At 42.6% G+C, this 26,163-nt stretch overlaps 1 protein-coding gene across 2 annotated transcripts in view; it reads right to left on the bottom strand.

The window, feature by feature from the left end:
* Window positions 1-26,163, bottom strand: part of LOC132805819 (receptor tyrosine-protein kinase erbB-4-like) — a 172,141-nt gene that overhangs the window by 20,625 nt on the left and 125,353 nt on the right. The window contains exons 10-19 of one of the 2 annotated variants that reach the window (XM_060821106.1): window positions 25,927-26,000; window positions 25,128-25,218; window positions 23,488-23,696; window positions 20,703-20,835; window positions 14,111-14,201; window positions 12,854-13,008; window positions 11,664-11,735; window positions 4,556-4,691; window positions 4,169-4,291; window positions 2,786-2,884 (exon numbers count right to left, since the gene is read on the bottom strand). In XM_060821106.1, the coding sequence (XP_060677089.1) occupies window positions 2,786-2,884; window positions 4,169-4,291; window positions 4,556-4,691; window positions 11,664-11,735; window positions 12,854-13,008; window positions 14,111-14,201; window positions 20,703-20,835; window positions 23,488-23,696; window positions 25,128-25,218; window positions 25,927-26,000 (1,183 nt within the window). Of the gene's footprint in view, window positions 1-2,785; window positions 2,885-4,168; window positions 4,292-4,555; window positions 4,692-11,663; window positions 11,736-11,800; window positions 11,846-12,853; window positions 13,009-14,110; window positions 14,202-20,702; window positions 20,836-23,487; window positions 23,697-25,127; window positions 25,219-25,926; window positions 26,001-26,163 lie in introns of both variants that reach the window. The other variant, XM_060821108.1, reaches the window with a different exon arrangement.

Raw genomic sequence — 26,163 nt, 5'->3', positions numbered from 1 at the left:
CAAGAGAGAATCCTTTAGTTGTCTGGTTTCCGTTTGTCTGGCTTACTAATTAGCTGGCTGCTAGCACTCAGAGTGAGAGGGTTCATTTACCTGCCACATAGGGGAGACTAGGGGATAATTCTTCAATTCCGAGAACATTCACTAGCATCATCCAGTTATTAATCCCTGTCTCTGTGTATTCTTCAAAGGGTAAACCACAAAACGTGTCTACAGTTTGGGACATAATCCGCATAGGGTTATCAATCCCTTGTTACCTTTGTAGTCACAAGAGGTCACAGTGCAGTCTGTTTTGATTTGCCTCTTTCACCTTTTGAGGGTTATTATTTTGAGTTACTTTCATATCTTGAGTTTTGATGTTCTGTGGGTCTCTTTTTCTCCACACAACCACTCAATTTAATTCTACAACCATTTTTGCCTGTATTAACACTTTTAAAAAATACATTTTGGATTTATAAACTCAAGATGCTTAGAGTACGTTGGGGTTCTGGACCTATGGTCATGACAGTACTAACATTTTGGTAATTTTACAAATTCTCTGCACTGTTATTTGTCTTTGAAAGGTTGACAGTATAGACTGAGGCTGTGTCAAAACTGTAATATTAATAGCCCACTCTTTAAAAAATATTCATGTGGCTGGATATTATTTCCTCAGTCAGAAAATGACAGGCTGGCTATTGAAAGAGCTTCCTAGCTAAGAGATAGAAAATTCTGGTCCTATTTTAAGATGGTTACCTACTGTCCAATATGAGATACAGAATAAAGCCATGAAGGAACCAGAGAAATTACAATGCCTGGTTAGCTCTGGATTGGACAATATCAGTATCCCTGGCTTCCCATTTGCCATTCCATAAATGTGAACTCATTTAAGCTGCTTGGATCCTAACTCTCATCAAGTCCAGTTCACCCTTCATCTCTATATTTACTGACCTGTTTTGACACCTAGACCACTGATACCTCAATTTTAAAATCTTCATCTTCAAATCACTTGGTAGCCTCATCCCCCAATGCCTCTGTAACCTCCTCCAGTCCTACAACCCTCCAAAATCTCTGTACTCCTCCAATGTTGGCATCTCACACATCCCCAATTTTGATTATTTCACCATTCGCAAATATGCCTTCAGCGGCCTGGGACCTGAGCTCTGAAATTCAGTCTCTAAACTACTCCATTTTCTTTCTCTCTTTTACAGCACTTTTTAGAACCTACTTCTTCAACCAAGCTTTTGACCACCTGCCCTAATACATCCTTATGTAGCTTCATATTAAGGAAGTGTTCTCTGATAACACATTATCACAACATTTCACAATTAAACATGTTATATAGATGAGAGTTGTTGTTCAATACTTCAGCTGTATGTTCCAACTGGGCTCACAATTTTGCTTTGCTTTTAAGTTGGTTTTGCTCATTTTTTCTCCACCAATATTCTTCCATCCTCTCCTTTCTTCAGAAACAGTTCCACAAGTATTGAACATGTGCTCAAGGTCTGCATTGTTTGCATCACCGATGGAGCTTGACACTGGATCCTGAAGGCCGGAGGTCAGATCATGCTCTTTGAACAGTTAGTCCTGGCCTCTCCCAAGGGTCAGGGGACAGTGCTGTTCTCTGGTGAGTAAGTACTTCCTCTACTATTTTAGATTGAAAGTACAGCTCCCCCTATGCTGTCCCCATCAAATACTCCCAGGACAGGGACAACACAGGTTAGGTACAGAGTAAAGCTGTCTCTACACTGATCCTCATCAAACACTCCCAGGACAGGAGTACTGATTGGAGGCATGATTTGGCGGTGCCGGTGTCGGACTGGGGTGTACCAAGTTAAAAATCACACAACACTAGATTATAGTCCGACAGGTTTATGTGGAAGCACGAGCTATTGGAGTGCTGCTCTTTCATCAGGTGGTTGTGGAGTATAAGATCGTAAGACAGAATTTATAGCGAAAGTTTATAGTGTGCTGCAACTGAAACGATACTTTGAAAAAAAGACTTGGTTTGTTTGTTAAGTCTCTCACCTTTTAGAATGATCATGTTGCTTTCAGTTCTTTCATATGTAAATTCCAGAACTTTTTTTAAAGTTACATTCTCAAGTGAACATTAACAATAGTTGCCATTTCAGCTCAGATAATGGAATTTTTTTTTAAGGTGAGAGGAGAAAGATATAAAAAAAAGACCTGAGGGGCAACTTTTTTTTTACACAGAGTGGTTCATGTGTGGAATGAACTTCCAGAGGAAGTGGTGGATGTGGGTACAGTTACAATGTTTAAAAGACATTTGGATAAGGACATGAATAGGAAGGGTTTAGAGGGATATGGGCCAAATGCGGGCAGGTGGGAGTAGTTTAGTTTGGGAACATGATCGGCATGGACCGGTTGGATCAAAGGGTCTGTTTTTGTGCTGTATTACTCAATGTGCAGGAAAACAAAATTAATGCCAACTTCTCTAACATTTTGTGAGGACATGCTCTTCTCGTGGCTCAGCGTGACAATAAGCCATCAATCATATTCAGTTGGCCAGTGATGAATTCACTGATATCAGCCGAGTCTGCATAAGGAATCTTAGTGGCATGGGTTAGAGAATGGAAATCTATCTAGGCTCTTTTCCATGCTCACTTATTCAACAATATTTACTTGGGCCCAGATGTGATGCCCCCATGGTTCAAATTCCTTTTATTACTAATTAGAGTTTACACATGCCAAATAATAACTTACACAATAAACCAGAAGGCTGCTAGTTAGGATTACATTTGTATTCATGCATGAATTTTCACATAGACCTGAAGGAAAGCAGACTTACTTCACTCACGCCTCTTGAAGTCTCACAGTCACGCCCTTCCTGCAGGACTTTGATGGCCACTGGAATCTTCACAGTCTCTCCCTCAGGAATCCAGAGCCCCTAGAAACAGGAACATTATCAGATCATCAGCAGTAAAGAAAAGGTGAATTTCCAATAGCATTGAATCTGGCTCAATACCATATGATCAGTCTGACACTGTTAGTTAAGCCAAACATCACTTCATTCCTGAACTGTTTACACAAAGATCTTTATCAGCAATTTCACATCCTGTCACTGAAACTCTTTCCAAGGTATCACAGTGTCTCACCAAGAAATGTTAACAAGTATAGGTTGTTAAATGAACAACCTGATTCCACTCTTGCATCAGTTCTATATTGACATAAGTACATTGTATTACCTTAAATTCCTGTACTGTATTGAGAAGCTAAAAGTCACTGAGAATAGAATCTGTTCTTGTGTAAGTAGTGAAAACAGCCCATCACTTGGAGATGCCAGTGTTGGACTGGGGTGTACAAAGTTAAAAATCACACAACACCAGGTTATAGTCCAACAGGTTTAATTGGAAGCACTAGCTTTCGGAGCGCTGCTCTTTCATCAGGTAGTTGTCAGCGGCGCTCCGAAAGCTAGTGCTTCCAATTAAACCTGTTGGACTATAACCTGGTGTTGTGTGATTTTTAACTTTGTACAGCCCATCACTGTTAACAAGCTGCACACAATATCTCCCTAATTCTGGCATCATGCAAATCAAGCAGTATCAATGTCAGATCTAGAGGGACTAGTCATTTGTTTTAGTTTGGTCAATAATAAGTTGCCTAAACAAAATAGGCAGGAATGCATAATTTGCGAAGAATGGTCTTTAAACAAAAAGTAAGCAGTCTGAGTAGAGACCAGGGGTATATTCATCTGCTTGTTAATACTCATAAAAAAAGAGAGTATGAGGATCACGTGGGGAAAGAACCATATAGTTGCATAGGATCTTTTGGGGTGGGGCAAGGCAAAGGTCATGAAATTAGTCTGCAGTCTCTACTCAAAGTACTGGATCATGTAACCATGCACATAGGTCACAGGGATTTTATCCTGGAGGCTTGGGTGGGGCTCTCTTCCATCTTCTTTTGAACCAATAATAATTTTCCCACTGTATACTAATAGCTATTCATTTCTTTGGTTTTGTTCTGAATGTAAAGCCATATATAATTGATAATTGAAGTGACCATCAACTTCAACTGCAAGAGAAAGGAATGCCCCCTTCTCAGCCATGTAGTTACAATTCAGCTGTCTTGAGCATCACAGTAACACCTCAACAGCACTTTTTCAGAAAATTAACGTTTAAAGAAGGGAGCATTGACTTTGTAATTTCACACATATGATCCTTCCCCAAATTACCTTGTACACTGTTCCAAATACTCCAGATCCCAGAACCTTGACTTTCCGTAATTCTGTCTCCTTCAGAATTCGTGTGTTTACTTGATTGGGCGAGTCAGCATTGGGATCAAGGGGCTCAAGTATCTAATGAAAAGAAACAAAAATCATCAAGTCGAAATGTCATCCTTCAATCATTAATGGAGATGACTCCATCTAAATCCATGAAGTGAACTTTTTCCAACTGCTCATGAAGTTTAATATTTCTTCATGTTTACTCAGCCTATGCAACTAACAAGATTTAATGAAGCTCCATGCAACCTTGAGAAAACAAGTTCAACTCAAATATAATGGCTTCACTCACACTTCGAAAAACTCCCCCCTAAAGCAGTCAATCTGTGGACCTCTTACCTCAGTCTCCAAGTATCGGCGCATTGCTCTCTTCTTCCGAATGATCTGCCTTCTCCAGTAAATGAGGCCCAGCAGCACCACAAGCATCACAGCCATCTGCCCTCCAACCACTGCTGCCACAATCTGAGGGATTTGTCTGTGTTCAAAACAATGCATGTCAAAGCAGGATGTGTCACACACAATGGAGCATGAAATTTCTGTTGTTCGTGTTTCCTAGAATATTGCGCAACCACATGCAAGCAAGAGGTTACAACAAGGGAAGCCATCCGGACCTTTAAGACGTATCAAATTCACTGTCAGAAAAGTGTCTTGTTTGTTAAAAGTTGCAGAAATGAATAAGGGCATTTGGAAAATGGCTAGAACTCATGGAGACATTTGTGAAACTGTTAAGGTAGAATGTATCCTGGTAACCTGTTAGTTTACACTGCTTGTCTCACACCAGCATTTGCAGGGTCAAGCTCCCCGTGGAATAAGGAACAGCTCCTCATGCTTGGAACCAATTTTCTTTGCTCGTTTTATGATGCAACTGATTCTTGCAAGGAAAGCGTATTGCAGGTATCTGCTTCCCTGCAGTGTCTCCACAAAATGGCCATTTTTTATGTGACTGTACCCAGCAGATGTCAGCTATTTACTTATAGGGAATAAGAAGGTGTAGGTGCACTGTAGGAATGGGCAGTCAGCGATGCAAACATCCCATGAATGAATAACAAAACATCAAATGAGACTGTCGTCCAATAACCTGAACTTCCCAACAAATGCTGATTGGGAGCAGAAAACTATGTTTTACCCTTCCCTAACCCAGAGGATGCAATATATTGGCCATGGTATGAACCGGAGTCAAGATTAGAGCGGTGCTGGAAAAGCACAGCAGCTCTGGCAGCATCCGAGGAACAGGAAAATTGATGTTTCGGGCAAAAGCCCTTCATCAGGAATGGCCGAAACATCGATTTTCCTGCTCCTCGGATGCTGCCTGACCTGCTGTGCTTTTCCACCAACACTCTAATCTAAACTCTGGTTTCCAGCATCTGCAGTCCTCACTTTTGCCATGGTATGAACCAGCTCTGTGCTGCTACTCACAAAACTCAGTAATCCAAGCCATAAGTAGCAAAGAGCAAAGTGCATCACAGTAATTAAGTTGATTAAATGTGTTCTTTAAAGCTCTGGGGAAGGAGGAGAATGAGGTATGAAACAAAAATCACAGGGGATTTTCAGGTGTATACCAAACAAGAAGTTCATTATCCAATGAGCAGGAATTCCCCTGCTGACAGGACAGAAAACTTTGAAAATATGCTGCTTTATGTGGAAAAATGGTTAGGTTTGTCACTTCTCAGCAAACAAATACCAGTGTCAGCATTGCATTCCCAGGCTAGGTGCGGTACTGCTGCAGTGAGCGTAAAGCTCTCCCTGCTCTGCTTCAACCCGAGACACAGGTGGATACGTGCTTTCCATTTAGCAAACTGGGAGTTCAATTTTGGATGACATGGATTTTAATATTTCTTTAACTCACAGAAGCTTACTGCACTGAAAGATGTTGGTCACCCCTTCATGCCTGTAGCAGCTCTCCATAGGAGCTACATTTCATTCCACTCATCTGCTCTTTTCCCATAGCTTTGTGAATGTTTACCTTTTATATTTGTATCCAATTTCCTTTTGACTGTTAGTAATGTTCCTATAATATTCAATTTAAATTCTGAGTTTATCATTAAACAAAAATGGCAAAGAACTGCAGATGCTGGAAATCAGAAACGAAGATAGAAGCTGCCGGAAAATCACAGCAGAATGAGCTTCAGTAGGTCTGGCAGCATTTGTGGAGAGAAAGCAGAGTTAATGTTTCTGGTTCAGTGACCCTTCTTCAGAACATTCTGCTGAGATTTTCCAGCAATTTCTACTTTTGTTTCTGATTTCCAGCAATTTCTATTTTTGTTTCTGAGTTTATCATATTTGGACTTTGTCCAGATTGCATTCATCACCAGGTGTTTATATCACCTGAAACCCTTTATTTTACTTTGAATCTTAGCCCAAAAAGTGTAATCATTCTGCTTCTTTCCTTAACAGTTAGCATATGTTACACCTATGTTACTAGGTGACTTGTATATTGCAATATTTTATACACTTATAGGAATCCCTTTGGAAATGGTACAAAACTACAGCAAAATATTTCTGATGAGACTTGATTTGTCAGAGGTTTATTCAGAATCAGGTAGCTTTATTTTGCTTATTACACTAAGCATTTGCGCTTGTCTTTAGAATCTGGCAAAACAGGCTAAAAATAGTTACAAAATGATAAGGATTGCCATGCATCCTACTCTTCTCAGTCTGAGAAATATCCAGACCATTAGATAAAACCAAACACTCAGCAAACTCCCAATGAAAATGTTGAATGATTCCAGTGAAACATGAAATCAAATTAACATTGCTTTAAAAAATACACAATAGCTAGCATAATCAAATGAGCAAATTATCTCTTATGGAAGGTTTTAGATTTTTATATTTGCTTGTTTTTTTATTCATATGTCACTGACAAAACCAGCATTTACTGCCCATCCCTAAATGCCCTGAAGGTGGTGGTAGTGAGCCGCCGCCTTCAACTGCTGCAGTCCTAAAGGACACTCACAGTGCTGCGAGGAAGGGACTTCCAGGATTTTGAACCTGTGACAGTGAAGGAATGATGTATTTTCAAGGTAGGATGGTGTGTGACTTAGCAGAGAACCTGCACATGCTGGTATTCCCATGTATCTGCTTTCCCTGTCCTTCTAGGTGGCAGAGGTCTGGAAAATGCTGTTGAAGAAACCTTGGTGCTTTGCATCTTGTAGAAGTCACACACTACTACCTTAATGCACTGGTGATGGAGGAAGTGAATATTTAAAGTCATATGAATGACCTTATGAGCAAACATTTGATCAATGATTTGTTTATAATAATAAATGTTTTTTATAAACAAATCATTGATCAAATGTTCATTCATAAGGTCATTCATATGACCTTGAATTCCTTTCTTTACAGAACTAAGGATTGGTAGTAATAAATTCAGTGTTCCTACTTATCCCTCCCTGAACAATGTTGCACAAGCTTCTAAGCTGCCCTAACAAGAAGCTAAGCATTCTTTTGTGAATTAACTTTCACAAACATATTTTAGAATGGGAGCAAGAGTCATTGAGTAGCAGTAAAAACAGGACATTTTTACTGCTTTGAACAGACTTCTTCTCCTGTTTGTTCAGTTTTTCTTTTCTGATAAACTTTACTGACTAAGCTTCCAAGAAACCATTCAGTTGTACTGCATTTTCAGTGGCAGAGCACAGTGGTAGGGGAGGGAAGTACAGCAAGGACCACAGAGGGGTTGGAGAATGAAATATTATTTCCAATACTGCACAAGCTTCTCTAGACAAACAAGACTTGGTCGGTGAGTAGGAGATTTCTCCACAGGTAATGAAAATGTTTGAACAATGACGTTGTAACACAGACAAACGTGAATGGCGTTTGCTGCAAAGTGAGCTTACCTTACTCAGTGAATGCAAGATTAAGAGACATACATTTTGTCACTCTACTTTCTCCACTTTGGACACTCAATTATCTTTGTCTTTAAATTCGCACAATAGAGAAAGGAAATAATTCATGTCTCTCAGCCAGACCTTTATACTATTTTTCCAAATGAGTAGGCAGGCAGTACTGTTCTGTGTTAAGGTGCTGTAAGAGAGGGGATTGGGTTGACTTGTTCTCATTTTCTAGGCAAAAGTGGGGACTGAAGATTAGAGTCGAGAGTGTGGTGCTGGAGAAGCACAGCAGGTCAGGCAGCACCCGAAGAGCAGGAAAATCGACATTTCGGGCAAAAGTACTTCACCAGGAGTGAGGCTGGGAGCCTCGGGGTGGAGAGATAAATGAGAGGGGGGTGGGAAGTAGCTGAGAGTGCAGTAGATGGATGGAGATGGGGGTAAAGGTGATAGGTTGGAGGGGAGGGTGGAGTGGATAAGTAGGAAGGGAGATTGACAGGTGGGACAGGTCATGAGGACGGTGCCAAGCTGGAAGGTTGGAACTGGGATAAGGTGAGGGGAGAGGAAATGAGGAAACTGGTGAAGTCCACATTGATGCCATGGGGTTGGAAGGTACCTGATGAGGTAGTCACAGAGAGTATGTTCTTTAGGGAAAGCGGATAGGGGTAGGGAGGGAAATATGTCTCTGGTGGTGGGGTCCGTTTGTAGGTGGCGGAAATGGCAGAACTCCCCTGGTCCTCACCTTCCACCCCACCAACCTCTGCATACATATCATCCTCCGCCATTTCCGCCACCTACAAACGGACCCCACCACCAGAGATACATTTCCATTCCCACCCCTATCCGCTTTCTGTAAAGACCATTCCCTCCACGACTACCTCGTCAGGTACCCTCCAACCCCAGGGCATCAATGTGGATTTCACCAGTTTCCACATTTCCCCTTCCCCCTACCTTACCCCAATTCCAACCTTCCAGCTCAGCACCACCCTCATGACCCTTCCCACCTGTCAATCTCCCTTCCCACCTGTCCGCTCCACCCTCCCCTCTGACCTATCACCTTTACCCCCACCTCCATCCATCTATTGCACTCTCAGCTACCTTCTCCCCAGCCCCAACCCCCTCCCATTTATCTCTCCAGCCTGAGGCTCCCAGCCTCATTCCTGATGAAGGGTATTTGCCTGAAATGTCGACTTTCCCGCTCCTCAAATGCTGCCTGACCTGCTGTGCTTTTCCAGCACTACACTCTTGAATCTTGCTCTCATTTCTTCCTCCTCTCCCTGGGAAAGTGGCTCACCTCAACTAATCACTGTTCCTTTATAGCCCATTATATGGTAAATTGTGGGCACATACCCACATCTCTCACCCTGCGATTCAGGAAGGTGTTTGATTATTTTGTGGTGTCATCAGCTGCCTATTTCACATTTGCAAATTTCCAAACTAAAAGGTGCAACTTTCCACACAAAACACACAGTGCGATCTGGCAACACAGGGTAATGTTGCTATGCTGAATTAATGCCAAACACTGAACTCCTTGAATGACAAGAGTCAAATTGACAATGTTTGCTTGAGTATACAGCCAGAAATACCTCATCTGTAAGAACTCTCTATAACTAAGCTCAGTTGAAAAATTTGATTTTGCAAAGAATACAGTAGAATCTATCCACGTCTTTTCGTCCAAATTTCTCCCTTCAGCTTGAGATCAGTTAACACAACTCAGAGGTGGGTCGGCTGTGAGCCCTGTGTGGCCCAACAGGTTTGGCAGTGCACTCTGCAATGGAACCACCAGGGCAGCTCAATATAATGTTAACCAAAACTAGGGAGCCAGCAGCTGAATGATTTCCAGCCAATTCTTGTTAAGAAGTCCTTACAGATGAGGTTTGACTGAAAGAGGAAAGACCAGCAACCAAAGCAAGACAAAGAAATGCAATGTGAAGGCATGTTGCTATGCAGTGATCAAAGCCCTGGTTAATGAAAGCACTGCCAAAGACACAAAAGGAAGCATCCCATTTCTGGGGCATGAGGTTGATGGCAACAAATTATGCAATTGAATGGCTGTTACATGCTACACAGATTATTGTTGCAAATAAATGGTTATTTTCTGTTGTACTCTGATCAACAGAGATAACTTATAGTGAGTGCTGTGACAGGAAGTGAAACATCCAGATTTGATTGACAAATTATTTATCACTTCATCTCCCAAAATAGAACATAGCATAAGATCCTTTCTTGATGTGGGAAATCTAAAAGTATAATAACAACTAGAAGAGGCGGCTTTTCATTTTCTATTCAGTAGCAGCATCAGACATTGGACAGACAACCTCCAACACGGGACTCTCTGACTTAATGTAAAAATCCCAACCTCTAAAACAGGGCCTCTCTTAATGCAGAACCTTCTTTCTCTAATACTGGGTGCTGTTACGCTGCAGACTTAATGTTGGTGCACTGTATCACAAACGTTACTTTTGTTTTCTTATGTGAAATATAGCAAAACCTTTGTATCCAATTCACCCTGTTTCTACTAAATCTTTCCCATTTGTCTTTCAATTTCAATATGATACTTGTTACCAGCAAGTTTCCAAGTTCCACCTTTCCATTCTGTCAGTATTTCTCCGCAGTGCTCTGTCTCCTTGCTGGAGTTTAGTTTATAGACATGAGGTATGCCACATCACTTGAGGGGCTGTTACTCCTGTGTAATGTTGCAGATAGTGAGTGCCACTAGGCTGGGTGACCATGGATCATGTTTATGGCTGAGTGAGCAGACAAGGCACTGGAGGAGGAGTGAGAATCCCGGTTGATTTACCCCGACTCACTTCTAGCCTAGACATGCTGAATCCAAACATCAAATGTATCATTCCCGGTTTCCAAGTCCGTTATGAGCAACTTGTTGAACACACAGATCAGGCACTCAAACACCTTACTTGTGAAGTAATAACAGAGTCATAGAGATGTACAGTACGGAGGCAGACCCTTCGGTTCAACTTGTCCATGTTGACCAGATATCCCAACCAAATCTAGTCCCACCTGCCAGCACCTGGCCGATATCCCTCTAAACCCTTCCTATTCATGTGCCCATCCAGATACCTTTTAAATGTTGTAATTGTACCAGCCTCCACCACTTCCTCTGGCAGCTCATTCCATACACATACCACCCTTTGCGTGAAAAAGTTGCCCCTTAGGTCTCTTTTATATCTTTCCCCTCTCACCCTAAACCTATGCCCTCTAGTTCTGGACTCCCCAACCCCAGGGAAAAGACTTTGTCTATTTATCCTATCCATGCCCCTCATGATTTTATAAACCTCTATGAGGTTACCCCTCAGCTTCCAATGCTCCAGGAAAACCGTCCCAGCCTATTCAGCCTCTCCCTAAAACTCAAACCCACCAACCCTGGCAACATCCTTGTAAATCTTTTCTGAACCCTTTCAAGTTTCACATCATCCTTCCGATAATATGTATAGGCTTTTTAAATGTGAGCCACCAGGAGATACCCCTAAGTACTGTTCAGTAGAATAGAAAATGGTGATATTTTCTTCTCAAATCTTTTCTTTTTGCCATTCAAGTGTAATGTTCCACTCTCATGTCACAGCTTGGATCCAAAGTGGGGCAAGTGGGGAGGATGTTACCTATTGTGTAATGCTTTGATGGGAGCCATCCAAGGATAGCGAGAACAGTCCAGCACAGTAGAACCCTTACACCTGGATTTAATCAGAATAAAAGATGAAAATCACAAGGCAGCATGCACACACACAGTCAACTGTACCTATGGACAACCTCGCCACAGTCCGCAGCCGTTGAACCTCGGCACCTGGTGTCATGGTAACAAAAGAAAACAAGTAAAAACCACAAAGCATTTCTCAAACCAACATTCAAAAAAGAAGCAACAACCTGATTTAAATGTAAAATGATGCGGAGAAAATCTCAGGGATTCAAAACATTGTAATAAATCAACAGGCGGGTTGTACTTTTCCCTGTCGTTCATGTAAAAACAAAATCTGAAATGTCAGACTGAGAGATTGTCAGGTGAGCACATCAGCCATCAACAGCAAGGAAGAGGGAAAACTCATCCAGGATTCTTGAGTGTTATCATGATATAACAACTCCCAGCTGGGACATCACAGAATCAAGACAAGATTAATCATGATCTTGATGCCTCTTGGAATGAACAGCACTCCTCCCAAAGGCTGGTCAAAATTGGGAATTTACAGATAAATGCTTATGGTTGTTCCAACTCTGTTGTGGCACAGCAGTGATAGTACACAAATGCAAATGAATACCCTGGAAGGAGCCGGTTTTTGGAATTTGAGTGTGTGACTTCAGGATTTTAAAAAAATACTCTAATTTTCTCTCCTGAGTCCTCATTGGAATATAAACTGAAGTAGCTACTATTAATGCATGAGCCTTAACTGTGAGTATTGGCTGCTGTTCACGACATGAGGCATCAAGATTATGACTGGTCTTGTCTTGATCATGATGTCCCATCTGGGAGGGAGTTGTCATAGTAATAAGACTCGAAAGTCCTGAATGAGTTTTCCTTCCCTCAGCCAACAGTCCAGAGAGTAATTACTGCTCCAGCTGAGGGGGCAGTCCGCCTATTCAGTGTAGAGATAATCCTCACATCCAATCAGTTTGTGGGCTCCTCTCCTGCTCATTGTTTGGGCTGTGGGAGCCCATAATGAACGTTTTCACAACTTTTGGACTTGCAAATCCTTCCACTGCTTCACATTTCTCTCCAAGGGAGGAAAGAAAAGATATAAAAACATAATGTTTGAAGAGGTGAAATGTGGGAATTCAGAGGTAGTTACTGTATACCCACCCCTGGGTACAGTTCTCATGGCAAGGTTTGCATTCTTTGTTCTCATCTGGGTATTTGAAGATGAGACCCCTCTCTCCCTGGATTCCCTCTGGACACTTTGCCACACAGTTGGGTCCATCTTTGTAATGAGCACATTGAAAGCAGTGAGCAGGTCCCTGAAGAGAACAAAAAAATTGATGGGGTTAGATCAAACAAAATTGGCTTATTTTTGGATAAATGGCACCCTTCCTCTTCTCTGCACTCTCAGTAAGTTGAAATTAAGACTCAACACTCCAGTTTCTATTGTGACCCCTTTCCTGAAAACTACAGATCTCCTCATTCCCTCAGTTTCTTCACCTCAACCGTTCCCAGTCCACAACAAACAAACAATCAATCTGATCTTCATCTCAATGAATTGCTACTCACTGATTCATCTCATTTTTCCTCCAAATCTTTTTTATTCCAGGCATGTCCTGCATTGTGAACCTTGGGCCATGGACTTGGTTCTCTCCATTTTTATGGTCAAATTGGAATACATGCTTTTGCAATTGCACTGAACACACCTTGTTTCGAGAAACAGGTAAGTGCATAACTTTGTGACCAAAATAGTCCAGTCACTTGATAACAGCTGGTTACTTGTGAGTTACAACACATTGTGCCATGGTTTGGCAGGACAGGATTTCATGCTTGCCATTGCCCAGACAGTGTCACTGTGAGAAGCTAACACAGAAGGTAGACACATTATTACAGGCAAGATCCTTCTTGTGCAACTCATGATGAACAGCAATCAAATAAGAACAGCAAAGGCCTGGGAGGAAATCACCCATCACTTGTTTGGCCATGTCACAAAACAAAGAAGAAAATAAATTATGGCTGTGAAGAAAAGAGAAAAACAAATTTGCTTTCTAACGTAACACCAGTTCAAAGTATCACCACTTTTAATTCTGTCCCTGCACCTTCCTGAAATTATCCTTTGAAATTTTATAAAAAGACAACAGATTCATACCATCCCAGGCTCAGATACCTGCAGAAGTGGGTGCTGCGTGATAAGAACTCATTTCAAACATTGCAGCCTGATGATGTTAAACTGAGAACAGCTGATATCTTCTCATTAGTCATGTGGAAACATAAAATATATTGATCCACACTATAGCACCCTTCCCTCCCACTGACTCCACCTAAAATACAGAAACATTCTTTAAAGTTTATGAAAACCAAAGCGAGTTAAACCGCACGTAACCAGTTCTGACCCACAGGCAGTGTTACTTATCCTCATACCGTCCCATTGCAGGTTGGGCCTCCCTCGATCTTCTTACACTCTGGGTGACACTGCATACACATGGAGCCATCAGCATACTCTCTCTCATTGCTGTAGAAACAACAGTAGAATGGGTACTGATTCTGCATCCTTCCCTGCACATATGTAAGATCCCCCCATGATATGACTGATATTTAGCTCACATCAATCTGGAGTTGCTTCTGTTCACGACTTACTTGTTCACCTTATTAGATTGGAAGATGAAACCTATTTGATTTGCTCCAAGATTTTAGAAGCAGCACTGACATATTTCTTAAGATGGTTCTGGCCTCAGCCACTCTTCCTGACAACTCTCTCAAGCTGCTTAGATCCATGTTGAATAAATGGAGCATGTGGAAGATCGGTTAGCTCAGTCAATAACACTCTCACATCTGAGTCAGAAGGTTGTAAGTTTGACACCCTCCCTCCACCCATTCTAGGACTTGAGAAAATAACCTAGGTTGACATTCCAGTAGGGTACTGGTGGAATGCTGCAGTTGATGCTATTAAACTGAGGTGTTATTAAACTGAGACCTTATGACCTGTTTTAGTGGTTCCAGTGGAAATGATGATCCTTTGGCACTATTTGGATAAAACAAGGAGATGGCAGTGTCATTGCCGATATTCTTCCATTATCTAACAACCAGTATCAAATAACAGATTTACCATTCAATTACTATTTGTGATTCCTGTGTGTACAAAACAATGCCACATTTCCCAACATAGAAACAAACATAGACTAGCAGGAGGACTAGGCCATTCAGCCCTTTGAACCTGCTGCATCATTCAATGTAATCATGGGTGATCATCCAACTCAGTATCCTGTTCCCGCTTTCTCCTCATGTCCTTTGATCACTTTAGATCTAAGAACTATATCTAACTCCTTCTTGAAAACATTCAATGTTTTGGCCTCAACCGCTTTTTGTGGCAGAGAATTCCACAGGCTCACCACTCTGTGGGTGAAGATATGTCTCTTCATCTCTGTCCTAAAAGGCTAACCCCTTGTCCTTAGACTGTGATCCCTGGTTCTGGACTCCCCAGGCAGCAAGAACATCTTTCTTGCATCTACCCAACTAATCCTGTTAGAATTTTATAGGTTTCTATGAGGTTCCTCCCCCCTCACCTCATTCTTCTCAACTCTAGTGAATATAGTCCTAACCAATTCAATCGCTCCCCCTACGTCTGTTCCGCCATCCCACGAATCAGTCTGGTAAAACATCTTTGCATTCCGTCAATGGCTGACATCCTTCCTCAGATAAAGAGACCAAAACTGCACATAATGCTCCAGATACAACTGCAGCAAGACATCTTTGTTCCTGCACTCAGACCCTCTCACTATGAAGGCCAACATACCATTTGCCTTCTTCATCTCCTGCTGCACTTGCATGCTTACTTTCAGCAAGAAAATAAAGTGAGGAAGTATGGATGTTAGAGATCTGAAACAAGCAAAAACAGAAATTGCTGGAGAAATTCAGCAGCTCTGGCAGCATCTGTGGAGAAAAAGGGTCACTGGACATTATACCTGTTTTCTCCAGAATTTTCTCTGATGCTGTCAGACCTGATGAGTTTCTCCAGCATTTGCTGCTACTGTTTGCCAAGTTTCAGTGACTGGTGTACGCAGACACCCAAATGTCATCGTACCTTCCCCTTTCCTGATCCATCACCATTCAAATAATCTGCCTTCTTATGTTTTGCTACAAAAGTAGATGATCTTACATTTATCTCCATTATACTGCATCTGCAATGCATTTGCCCACTTACTTGCCCAAATCAAACTGAAGTTTCTCTGCGTCCTTCTCACAGATCATTCTCCCAACAAGCTTTGTGTTGTCCGCAAACTTGGAGATATTACATTTTCGTTCCCTCATTAATACATAGTGTGAATAGCTGGGGTCCAAACACTGACCCTTTTGGTATCCCACTAGTCACTGCATGCCACTTGGGGGAAAAAAAGCCCATTTATTCCTACTCTTTGTATCTTGTCTGCCAATCAGTTCTCAAACCATTTCAGTATGCAATCTCCAATCACCTGCACTTCAGTTTCACAAATTAAGTTCTTATGTGGGGCCATATCGAAAGCCTTCTGAAAATCCAAGTAAACAGCATCCGTTGGCTCCACCTTATGCACCCTACTAGTCACATCAAGTAGAAGAATTCAAGTAAATTTGTCTAGCATGGCTTACCCTTTATAAATCAATGCTGACTTTGTCTGATCCTGTCACTGTTTTCCAAGTGCTAGTGCATATTTTATAATGGACTCAAGCAGTTTTCCCACTACCAATGACAGGCTTGGCAACCTATAATTCGTTGTTTTCTCTCTGCCTCCCTTCTTAAATAGTGAAGTTACTTTTAGATTAGCTTACTTACAGTGTGGAAACAGGCCCTTCGGCCCAACAAGTCCACACTGACCCGCCGAAGCGCAACCCACCCATACCGCTACATTTACCACTTACCTAAGGCTATGGGCAATTTAGCATGGCCAATTCACCTGACCCGCACATCTTTGGACTGTGGGAGGAAACCGGAGCACCCGGAGGAAACCCACGCAGACACGGGGAGAACGTGCAAACTCCACACAGTCAGTCGCCTGAGGCGGGAATTGAACCCGGGTCTCTGGCGCTGTGAGGCAGCAGTGCTAACCACTGTGCCACCGTGCCGTCCACTTTAGCTACCCTCTAATCCATAGAAACTGTTCCAGACTCTGTAGAATTTTGGAAGATAGACATTGGTGTACCGGCAATTTCTGAGGCCACTTCTTTAAGTACTCTGGGATAAAGATGATCAGGTCCTGGGGATTTATCTGCCTTTAATCCTGTTAGTTTCCCTGATACCATTTCCTTACTCATACTAATTTCTTTCAGTTCCTTCTTCCCATTTTTGGGATGTTATCTGTGTCTTCCTTTGTGAAGTTTGTATTTAATTGGTCTGTCATTTGTTCCCCATTATAAATTTCCATTTCTGACTGTGCTCAGAGACTTCACCTTTCCTAAGCTTTTTCTCTTCACTTATTGTAGAAGCTTTTACTATCAGTTTGCTTGTTCGCTGAAAGCTTACTCTCACGCCCTTATTTTTCATCTCTTAAACAATCCCGGTGTCTCCCTTTGCTGGAATCTAAACTGTTCTTTATCCTCAGGTATACTGCTTTTTATTGGCCAATTTGTCTGTCTCTTCCTTGGATTTAATACTATCCCTAATCTCCATGGACAGCCACGTTTTCAGTTTTATTTTTATGCCAGACTTGATTAGATTAGATTACCTACAGTGTGTAAACAGGCCCTTCAGCCCAACAAGTCCACACCGACCCTCCGAAGAGCAACCCACCCAGTCCCATTCCCCTACGCTTACCCCTGACTAACGCACCTAGTACTGCGGGCAATTTAGCATGGCTAATTCACCTAACCTGCACATCTTTGTGACTGCGGGAGGAAACCGGAGCACCCAGAGGAAACCCACGCAGACACGGGGAGAATATGTAAACTCCACACAGACAGTTGCTCGAGGCGGGAATTGAACCCGGGTCCCAGGCGCTGTGAGGCAGCAGTGCTAACCACTGAGCTACCGTGCTGCCCCCTTGAATGAACTTTTGCAGCTCATCCATACACTTTTTAAATGTTTGCCATTCCCTATCTACCATCATTCCCTTAACTAACGATCCCCAATTTATCATAGCTACTTCGCACCTAATACCACCGTAATTTCCTTTATTTAAATTCAGGACCCTAGTCTCAGAAACAACTTCGTCACTGTCATCTTAATGAAGAATTTTATCCTATTATGGTCACTTTTCCCTAAGGGCCCATGCAAAACTAAATTGGGCATTATGTAATAAAGAAAAAATAATTGACATTCAAGGAGGCCTTTGAACTGAATTAAAGTACTCTGGGATGTTTGAGAAAAATGATCTGGTGCTTTTTGAATACAAAACTTTCTACCTTTCACAAAGCACAGACCGAATCAAGGGGAGATCTGATGATATCATAAGATTTAGAAATTTATTATCTTACAAGACATTTTTTAATATTTATGTATTATTTTAGAGACAATGATAATTGTTCTCCAAGTGGGCAATCAGAATCTGACTCTCTTTCAGGGTGGTGTAAATGCAGAATATCTAACAACTAAGAGTATGTTACAAAGCAAGGTTTAGAGAACAAAGCTTTAGTAGTTGATCAACAGGATGAACAGCCTTTGAAATGCCTTCCTACTTGTCATATCTTCGAGGAGAAAGTGAGGTCTGCAGATGCTGGAGATCAGAGCTGAAAATGTGTTGCTGGAAAAGCGCAGCAGGTCAGGCAGCATCCAAGGAACAGGAGATTCGACGTTTCGGGCATAAGCCATTCTTTATGAATGAGGAAAGTGTGTCCAGCAGGCTAAGATAAAAGGTAGGGAGGAGGGACTTGGGGGAGGGGTGTTGGAGATGTGATAGGTGGAAGGAGGTCAAGGTGAGGGTGATAGGCCGGAGTGGGGTGGGGGCGGAGAGGTCAGGAAGAAGATTGCAGGTTAGGAAGGCGGTGCTGAGTTCGAGGGATTTGACTGAGACAAGGTGGGGGGAGGGGAAATGAGGAAACTGGAGAAATCTGAGTTCATCCCTTGTGGTTGGAGGGTTCCTAGGCGGAAGATGAGGCGCTCTTCCTCCAACCGACGTGTCCTCCCACTTCCTCCAAACCAAAGGAGTTGTCATGGGCACCCGCATGGACCCCAGCTATGCCTGCCTCTTCGGAGGATATGTGGAACATTCCATCTTCCGCAACTACACTGGCACCACCTTTTCCTCCACTACGTCGATGACTGTATCGGCGCTGCCTCATGCTCCCACGAGGAGGTTGAACAGTTCATCCACTTTACCAACACCTTCCACCCCGACCTCAAATTCACCTGGACTGTCTCAGACTCCTCCCTCCCCTTCCTAGACCTTTCCATTTCTATCTCGGTCGACCGAATCAACACGGACATTTACAATAAACCGACTGACTCCCACAGCTACCTAGACTACACCTCCTCCCACCCTGCCCCCTGTAAAAACGCTATCCTATATTCCCAATTCCTTCCTCTCCGCCGCATCTGCTCACAGGAGGACCAGTTCCAATACCGTACAGCCCAGATGGCCTCCTTCTTAAAGGACCGCAGGTTCCCCCCAGACGTGATTGACGATGCCCTCCACCGCATCTCCTCCACTTCCCGCTCTTCCGCCCTTGAGCCCCGCCCCTCCAACAGCCACAAGGACAGAACCCAACTGGTTCTCACCTACCACCCTACCAACCTCCATATACAGCGTATCATCCACCATCATTTCCGCCACCTCTAAACGGACCCCACCACCAGGGACATATTTCCCTCCCCTCCCCTATCAGCGTTCCGAAAAGACCATTCCCTCCGTGACTCCCTCATCAGGTCCACACCCCCCACCAACTCAACCTCCACTCCCGGCACCTTCCCCTGCAACTTCAAGAAATGCAAAACTTGCGCCCACACCTCCTCCCTTACTTCTCTCCAAGGCCCCAAGGGATCCTTCCATATCCGCCACAAATTCACCTGCACCTCCACACACATCATCTATTGCATCTGCTGCACCCGATGTGGCCTCCTCTATATTGGGGAGACAGGCCGCCTACTTGCGGAACGTTTCAGAGAACACCTCTGGGACACCCGGACCAACCAACCCAACTACCCCGTGGCTCAACACTTCAACTCCCCCTCCCACTCCACCAAGGACATGCAGGTCCTTGGACTCCTCCATCGCCAGACCATAACACCACGACAGTTGGAGGAAGAGCGCCTCATCTTCCACCTAGGAACCCTCCAACCACAAGGGATGAACTCAGATTTCTCCAGTTTCCTCATTTCCCCTCCCCCCACCTTGTCTCAGTCAAATCCCTCGAACTCAGCACCACCTTCCTAACCTGCAATCTTCTTCCTGACCTCTCTGCCCCCACCCCACTCTGGCCTATCACCCTCACCTTGACCTCCTTCCACCTATCACATCTCCAACGCCCCTCCTCCAAGTCCCTACTTTTATCTTAGCCTGCCGGACACACTTTCCTCATTCCTGAAGAAGGGCTTATGCCCGAAACGTCGAATCTCCTGTTCCTTGGACGCAGCCTGACCTGCTGTGCTTTTCCAGCAACACATTTTCAGCTACTTGTCATATCCCCTACATTGTGTGGTTTTAAATCAGCTCTTGGTGTTACAAAGTCAAAGTGAACATGTGATTAAAAGACACAATTTGAACTGTAGTGCTGTTGCATCAGAGGGTTTGAAAAGCTGTGATAAAAGAATCACTCCTGAGATAAATAAACAATAATAGGGTAATTTCACAGTACAAGCAGCTTGTAGTAGAAAACTCTCACATAAGGACCAAAGGTCATTTTCTGTACTCAATTATTGCGGGCTGCAGGTACTCCATATGACTGAGGTCATGAATGCAGGGGAAAAAGGCTACTGGAAATCTTTTTAATCCCGAGTCCATACAGGAAGATGAAATTGGATATAGCAGCGTTGGGAGAAGACATCGATGCAAATAGGACATTTCAGGAAGTAACTAGAGATAATGCAGTAAGTGTCACAGCCACTCACCCTTCCTGGAAATTACAGCTCTTCACACAGGTGCCACCACGACTATGGAAGGCACAGGACAGACACTGACTTGGGCCTGGCCCCCAACATCCATCACTGGAACACAAAGGATCACACACCTTTTTCTCAGCCTCTGGAAAAAGAAAGAAGAGAGAGATACATGCACAAATCAGTATGGACATACAGCAAGTTTGACCCAATATTTAGATATAACCCAGCTCCACACCACCAACTTCAGTCAGGAGGTGGCTACTCTTTCCTGACCTCAAATATCCATCGACAATTTGCTGTTTGCAAACGATTCAGAGCAGAATGCCTCCTGCCCCTGAATGTTAACACCTAGCTTCCTGATGGCATAGCGAATGTTCTGTGTGCTATCATATCTTATTAAAGTCCAGGTGTGGTTAAGATTTTAGTATCAGATGAAGCAATAATAGCATTACAATTGATCTGTATTTAGGGACATGAGGAGGGATATTAACATCAGCCAGGATTCCTATCACTTCTTGTTAAACGTTGACTTCCCCACTTCCTAGGTATGCATGCATATGGACTTAAGATAGGGACAAATGGCCCACAAGGTCAAAGAGTCATCAGTGACTCAAATGAGCTATCAAGAGAGCTATACAAAAGCAACCTTACTCCAGTGAGGTGTTATGTCTCGACAACAGAGACGATGCTTCAGACATTCTCCACTTGACTCCAGAGATCAAATGCAGAATATGTGATGAAAGCAGGAACAGTAAGTGATAGAACAAGTAGCACTGGCAAAACATGCTGCAGCCCACTTTTATTTTGTAATCAGAAGGATATTCTTCACCAGCAACTGGTGAACAAGTTGAATTTTTCATTCTTCACGATGGAAGCAACGACAACAATCTTCTATAGTCCAGGCACTTCCTCATGCATAAATGTAGTGTGCTTCAGGGCTTAGGGACAGAAGTTTGCTAAATTTTCTTGTCACTGATGTAGCTAGGTGATCATTACCAGAGAAGAATTGTGTGCTTAAGATATTAGCATTGTTTTAGTACCAACTAAACTCAACAGAAAAAAAATGCACTCTGCAGTTTGGGGTTGCCATTAAACTCCAGCCTGTGATTGTTGCCCACAGAACTGGAATTAAGCTACATGTTTTAAGGCAAATCATCAATCACAGTACCTGTTTAATGTGCTTTTTCTATTTGAGCCATTTTCTCATGACACATTTAGGACACATTACAGGTTTGATATGTAAGCCGCAGCTAATTTACTTTCTTCTTCCAAACATACTGACTCTTACTTGGGTACAGTGCCACAGCACTGACAATTTCCCAGTGCATTGTGCAAGGGGACCATGTCATTCAATTCGACAAACATGGTTAGGCTGTCCATCAGCTTGAGGCATCACAGCCAAGTTGATCACAAACTCACACCCAACAGTGGCTGCTGGATCATGATCAGGTATAGGGGTTGACATTTACCCTTCTATAAACCAGGGTCACTGCCTAACAGTCTGGCTGCACTTGGCTAACTCATTTCAAGACCAGAGTCAAAACTGGGTGCTCTTACATCATACAGGCAGTGAACATAGGTGCTCAATCAGTCCTCAGTCTGGAGTGTCTCTTTCAATATCACACTATGACAAGCTAAAACAGTATTACAAGAGCAGTATCAGTTCTTACACTTGCTAACTTTCTGTGTGAGAAGGAAACCTTATACAAGCTCAAGGTCTCTTTCCCTCCTTCCTTTTTCATTAAGATTAAAAACTTTGACAAAATCTTTTTTCAACAATAATCATTTTCAAGATAAATATTCATTCAGCTAATTGCATTACAAATTATTATTTTAGGCAACACATATTCATTCATTCTGTGTGCAGGAGTTTGACCTGATTATTACCTTTAATTTAATACACTTACTCAAGGGGTATATTTAAGAGATGGATACTCAGTTAGCATAGTACTACAATAAATGTACCTTTGCCTCAAAGATACCCTTGAATAACATAATAAAATTGAAGTAGTAACTATTCAACTCCACAATCTCGCTGCTCCCAAACTGCTTAACTGACATTCAATCCTGAGACACCAATAATTTCCTCTTTTTAACGTTGGGAAGATTGAAGCCATTGTCGTCAGACTCGGGCACAAATTTCATTCCCTCACTGATTCTACACCTTGCCCTGTCTCACGTTGAACCAGACTGACCATAAGCTCTCAGTCTGATTTGACCCTGAGCTAAGCCTCCCACTCATGAACATCTCCATCACAAAGACAATATACTCCTAACTCCATAACATCTTCCATTAGTGCTCCTGCATCAATTCATCTGCTGCTGAAACTCTCATTTCCGCTTTGCTTTCCTCCAAGCCAAACCATTCCAATATTATCGGTACCCATCCAACCAATGCCTTGATTTTTAATTTATCATTCCTTGTGTTCAAATCCCTCTATTGTCTCAACTCTCCCTATAATTTTTAACCTTCTCCAGGTCTACAGCCCTCCAAGAATTCTGCATTCTCTAATTCTGGCCTCTTCTGCACCTCTCAACTTCTGTTACCCACCACTGTCAGCCTTGTCTTGAATTGCCTAGACCCTAACCTCTAGAATTCCTCTTTAAACCTCTATTCCTTTAAGTTGTTCCTTAAAGCTCTCTCTTTGGTTAGCTGTTCCATTGTCCTGTTATATTGCTCAGTGTCAATTTAAAAAAATCTTGTTATAGTGAAGCACCTTGTGTTAAAGATGCTTTATAATTACAGATTGCTATTGAGTTTCAGAGAGAAAAGAAACGTGTTCCTCTCACTTACTGCAGGTTGCTTCTGGTTTGTTTCTCTTGATGATGGGTTCAGGGATCATTGTCCTCCGACTGTATAATGCTGTCCAGTTCAATGTGTGATAGTAGCAGAGTAATTTGTTGAACGCCACGTACACTTGTCCAGCACCAATCTCTTTTAACGACTGAAACCCAAGCGATGTCACTTGCTTCAACTTCATGATCATCAGAGACAAACCACGGCTACAAAAAAGGCAATGAGGATCACAGTGAGGGGTTTTGGGACTAATTATAGTGTACAGTACTTGATTTTGCTCATCCACCTCTATTCCCCACCGTCACCCTCCTATGCAGCATAAGATGATACCTCCAATCAAGAGCTCACTGTGCAGGGAATCTGGAAGCAAAAACTCTTATGTTCCAGTAGATTAATGCAGACTAGTTGATTTGTATATTTGCAGGTATATTCCCATGTGTTACTGTATGACAGCAAGGAACTGACCACAGATTGCTCAATTATGGGTAGGGTAACAGTGAATCATAGAATCCCTACTGCGTGGAAACAGACCCTTCGGCCCCACAAGTCCACACCAACCCACGAAGGGTATCCCACCAAAACCCATTTTCCAACCCTATTACTTTACATTTACCCCTGACTAATGCATCTAACCTACACATCCCTGAAGACTATGGGTAATTTAGCATGGCCAGTTCACCTAACCTGCACGTCTTTGAACTGTGGCAGGAAACCAGAGCACCCGGAGGAAACCTGCGCAGACACAGGGAGAATGTGCAAACTCCACACAGACAGTTGTCCAAGGCTGGAATTGAACCCAGGTACCTGGCACTGTGAGGCAGCAGTGCTAACCACTGAGCCACCATGCCACCGTGGTTATATTATTGATAATCCAGAGGCCTGCCTAATGACCCAGAGACATTACAAATCTCAATAGCAGGCATCTGGGCAATTGATTCAATAGGTCTGCAATAAAAAGCTATTATCAGTAATAGTGACCATGAAACCAATGGATTGTCTCAAAACAAAAAATCTGATTCACTAATATCCTTTTGAGAAGGAAACCATCTATTCATATCCAGTCTGGCTGACAGGAGGTTGTATGTAATTAGACCCAACCCATACTAATGTGGTTTGCTTCTGACTACCCTGTGAAATAGCCTGACAAACTATTCAGTTGTATTCAAGAAGGTAACAACTCACCACCATCTTTGGACAATCAGGGATGGAAAATAAATGCCTACCTTGTCAGTGACATTTGCATTCTATTCTAAAAGATCACACCAAGGCTCTTTTATCATTCCCTCTTCGAAGGCACTGACTCTCACAGGGGTATATTCCATATGCAACAATGCCTCACCTATAAATGTCCACTCTTCATGTTTAATTCCAGACAGTGTATGTGGGCAGCTGCAGGTGAGGGGGTTTGGAATGTCCTCATCACACTTGAGCCCAATCCTATTCTCATCCACGATCCCATGAGGAAGTTACAACAGGAACCACTTGATTCTGATTAGAAATTTTGAGCTGACATTTCACCAGCCTCTCTCCCTTATCAGGTTAGGATACTGAAGCTACCTGGGCAACCCCTCAATTGTCTGACTGAGATTTGATACCTTCACATCACTAAGCCTCTTTTTTTTTTTGGAAATTCTTACTTGTAAAGAGTCCTGCCTCCAATAGTAGTTAGATTGGAAAAGACACTAAAATCCGTCATGTTTTGTGGCCAGGACTGAATATTCAAGTAACCTAGAAAGAGAGCGAATTCAGGCATGATGTTAGACTACTTCAAATTGACAGACCTTACACTCAAAATATCAGCCTTGCATCATCATTGTGTTTGATGTTTTGAGTACATTTCTGTCCCAGATCATTAAAAATAGGACCACAGGAGCAGGAATATACAATTCAGCCCACCCAGATACTCCAGAATAGTTTTATTTTTGTAAATCCTCTCTTGCTGTTTGCATCCTTGGCTGAGGATTCAGCCAGCCTGTACTTTGTTTTCTGCGAATCACCCAATAACTGGAAACAGAAGTGTGCAAGAGAGGCCCAGGGCCAATTAATTACCCTCCCCTCCACATTTCCCTTAATATCTAGTTTTAGAAGCAGGATGGTGTTTGGCAGCCCTTTGGATCCATGCCCAGAATGAAGTTTGATATAATCAACATGGTATTAAACAAATTACCCTGGCTCAGCCTCTCAGATTGTACCTAATGTTATGCTGTACTGGTATAACCTTGTCCCAAAATCAGGCTGTATCTGGAAGGCACACAATGTACTGGCATGAATTTTATATCCATCAGATAATTGAATAAAATCATCAAGCACTGTTTAGAGCACTGGAGTTAAAAAAACTTATGAACTAGCCCTTAAATCTGTGAACTCAAAAATACATAACGAACCAAACTACTCGACTCCACTTCAGGATTTTTGCCATCTTGTTGAAGTACCCACCTGTTATCTCTTGAACAGTTTGAAATACCTTCAGTTTTTCTGGATCAAGAGGTGCAACTTTGTGATACAGATCCCTAAAACCAGAATAAAAGCTGGAATTAAATTCATTCTGAAACTAAGACAAGTTCCATCACCTGCAAACCATATGACCCTTGAACCATATAATCCATTAGCAAAACTATTTCCAAAATTCTCAAACACTTTGTACATATTAGAGAACTCACAACTCAACCGGCA

Source organism: Hemiscyllium ocellatum, chromosome X (genome assembly GCF_020745735.1).
Source record: "Hemiscyllium ocellatum isolate sHemOce1 chromosome X, sHemOce1.pat.X.cur, whole genome shotgun sequence".
In the NCBI taxonomy this organism is placed as follows: domain Eukaryota; kingdom Metazoa; phylum Chordata; class Chondrichthyes; order Orectolobiformes; family Hemiscylliidae; genus Hemiscyllium; species Hemiscyllium ocellatum.
The sequence above is the reverse complement of the archived record's forward strand: the minus strand, read 5'-3'. Positions and strand labels throughout refer to the sequence as shown.